Raw genomic sequence first — 1,665 nt, 5'->3', positions numbered from 1 at the left:
CAGGGAAGAAGAGGAGAGGAGGAAATGTTTCACATTTTTTAAACTGTTTCCTAATCTCCTCAGTACTTCTCACTCATACGTGCCATGTCAAAAGAGAATGTAGTATCTATTGTTTACTGGAAATGCTTTTGTGACTTATCTGTGTTTCAGTAAAAGGTTCTCGCATAGTTTCTAGCATAGTTTACATTCCTGCCTAGCTGTGATGTGTCTTCCCCATTGTTTTCCCTGCCTTATCCTGCCCTTCCTATGCTTCCACTTTTCTGTTACATTTTTCTGCCTGCTCATCATAGTTTTACCACATACATCCAGCTCCCTCATCTTCACAAATCTCCGATCCTCTTTCCCAGCTGGTACCCCACATCTTATCTCAACYTTTCTGTTCCCATGAGTAACTTTTACTCCACGCTTATTAGGAAGAAGTGCGTCACTCCATCTGTCTTAATCACTGGAGCTATTTTCACATATCATACACAGCCATTAACATGACCTCGCTTTTGATATGCCACATTACAGCAAAAGGGGATGACATTAGCCAGACCAAGGCACAGGAAAGTCCACTGTTCCCTCCCCCTCCTAAAGAAAAACAGAAGATAGACAAAGAGTAAATCAGCACAGAGACAGAAGGATTCTGCTCCAGGAGGTGTGTCAGTAAGCAAGAGGCAATTCCCTGGAGTCCTGAGTTTTCAGGAAATAGAGTGCCCCCGTTTCTTACTTCACAATATAACTTGAGAGAAGGATGATCCCAGTCTCAGTTTTTCCCTAGGTTTTCTGGAACTACTCTGTGCTCAAACTCTCATGTCTAAAATGCTGCTAAAAATAAGTTATACCACCTCATTTTGAGTCCCACTGTCTCTGAAACAGCCACAAATTAACTTTCTGTGGGGTGTATATATATATGTGTGTGTATGTGTATACGTACATAGATACATAGAGTTTCTATCTTCTGCCTGAACTGCTTCTGCTCTTTGAAGCCTCCCTCGGGGCGCCCCAGGCTGAGGGACAGACCGCGCAAAACTTCTCTCGGGGAGCCTCCACCCCAGTTGGGGTACAGACCCGCCCGGAGCGGGCCGGCCCCTCTACCCCGCTGCCTGAGGCGGAGCTCCTGCTAGCGAGCAGGAGCCTTGGCGGGAAGCGGAGCGGGAAGGGAGGGGAGAGGAGGGGAAGGGAGCGGGCAGCGCTGCCCTGCCCTGCCCTCGCCTCCCGCCGCGGCGGGGGAGGAGCGCGGTGCGGGCCGTGCCTGGCACCTGCGCGGCGGGTGGCGCCCGAGCGCCCGTCCCTCCGCGGCCGAGCGCGGCGCTGGGCAGGCGGCGGCGGCGGCGCAACAGGTATGCTCGAGCCCATGGCGGCCCGCGGCCCCGCCGCCGAGCAGGGCTACATCCGCACCGTGTTAGGCCAGCAGATCCTCGGGGAGCTGGACAGCTCCAGCCTGGCGCTGCCCTCCGACGCCAGGCTCAAGCTCACGGGCGGCCGAGCCGGCGAGGAGAAGTCGCTGCGGCTCCACCGGCAGGTCCAGCAGACGCTGGCCAGGAAGAGCAGGAGCTCGCTAATGAACGGTGAGTGCCCGCCCCGCCCGGCCCGGCCGGCGGCTCCCCTGAGAGGGCTGCCGCCTCTCGGCTTCCCCAGCGCGGCCGGAATGAACCGCCCGCGGCCCGCGCGCCGCGCCCC

At 56.1% G+C, this 1,665-nt stretch overlaps 1 protein-coding gene across 1 annotated transcript in view; it reads left to right on the top strand.

Moving 5' to 3' along the window:
• The first annotated feature begins 1,155 nt into the window (after positions 1-1,155).
• PKP2 (plakophilin 2) overlaps positions 1,156-1,665 on the top strand; it is a 44,989-nt gene continuing 44,479 nt past the window's right edge. Inside the window, exon 1 of the mRNA XM_085323963.1 lies at positions 1,156-1,553. Coding sequence (XP_085180089.1) covers positions 1,328-1,553 — 226 coding nt within the window. The 5' untranslated portion in view covers positions 1,156-1,327. The remainder of the gene's footprint in view (positions 1,554-1,665) is intronic.

This window comes from Rhea americana, unplaced genomic scaffold (genome assembly GCF_003343005.1).
Source record: "Rhea americana isolate MKP2758 unplaced genomic scaffold, rheAme1 scaffold_9, whole genome shotgun sequence".
Lineage (NCBI taxonomy): Eukaryota > Metazoa > Chordata > Aves > Rheiformes > Rheidae > Rhea > Rhea americana.
This window is presented reverse-complemented; position numbering and strand designations above follow the sequence as displayed.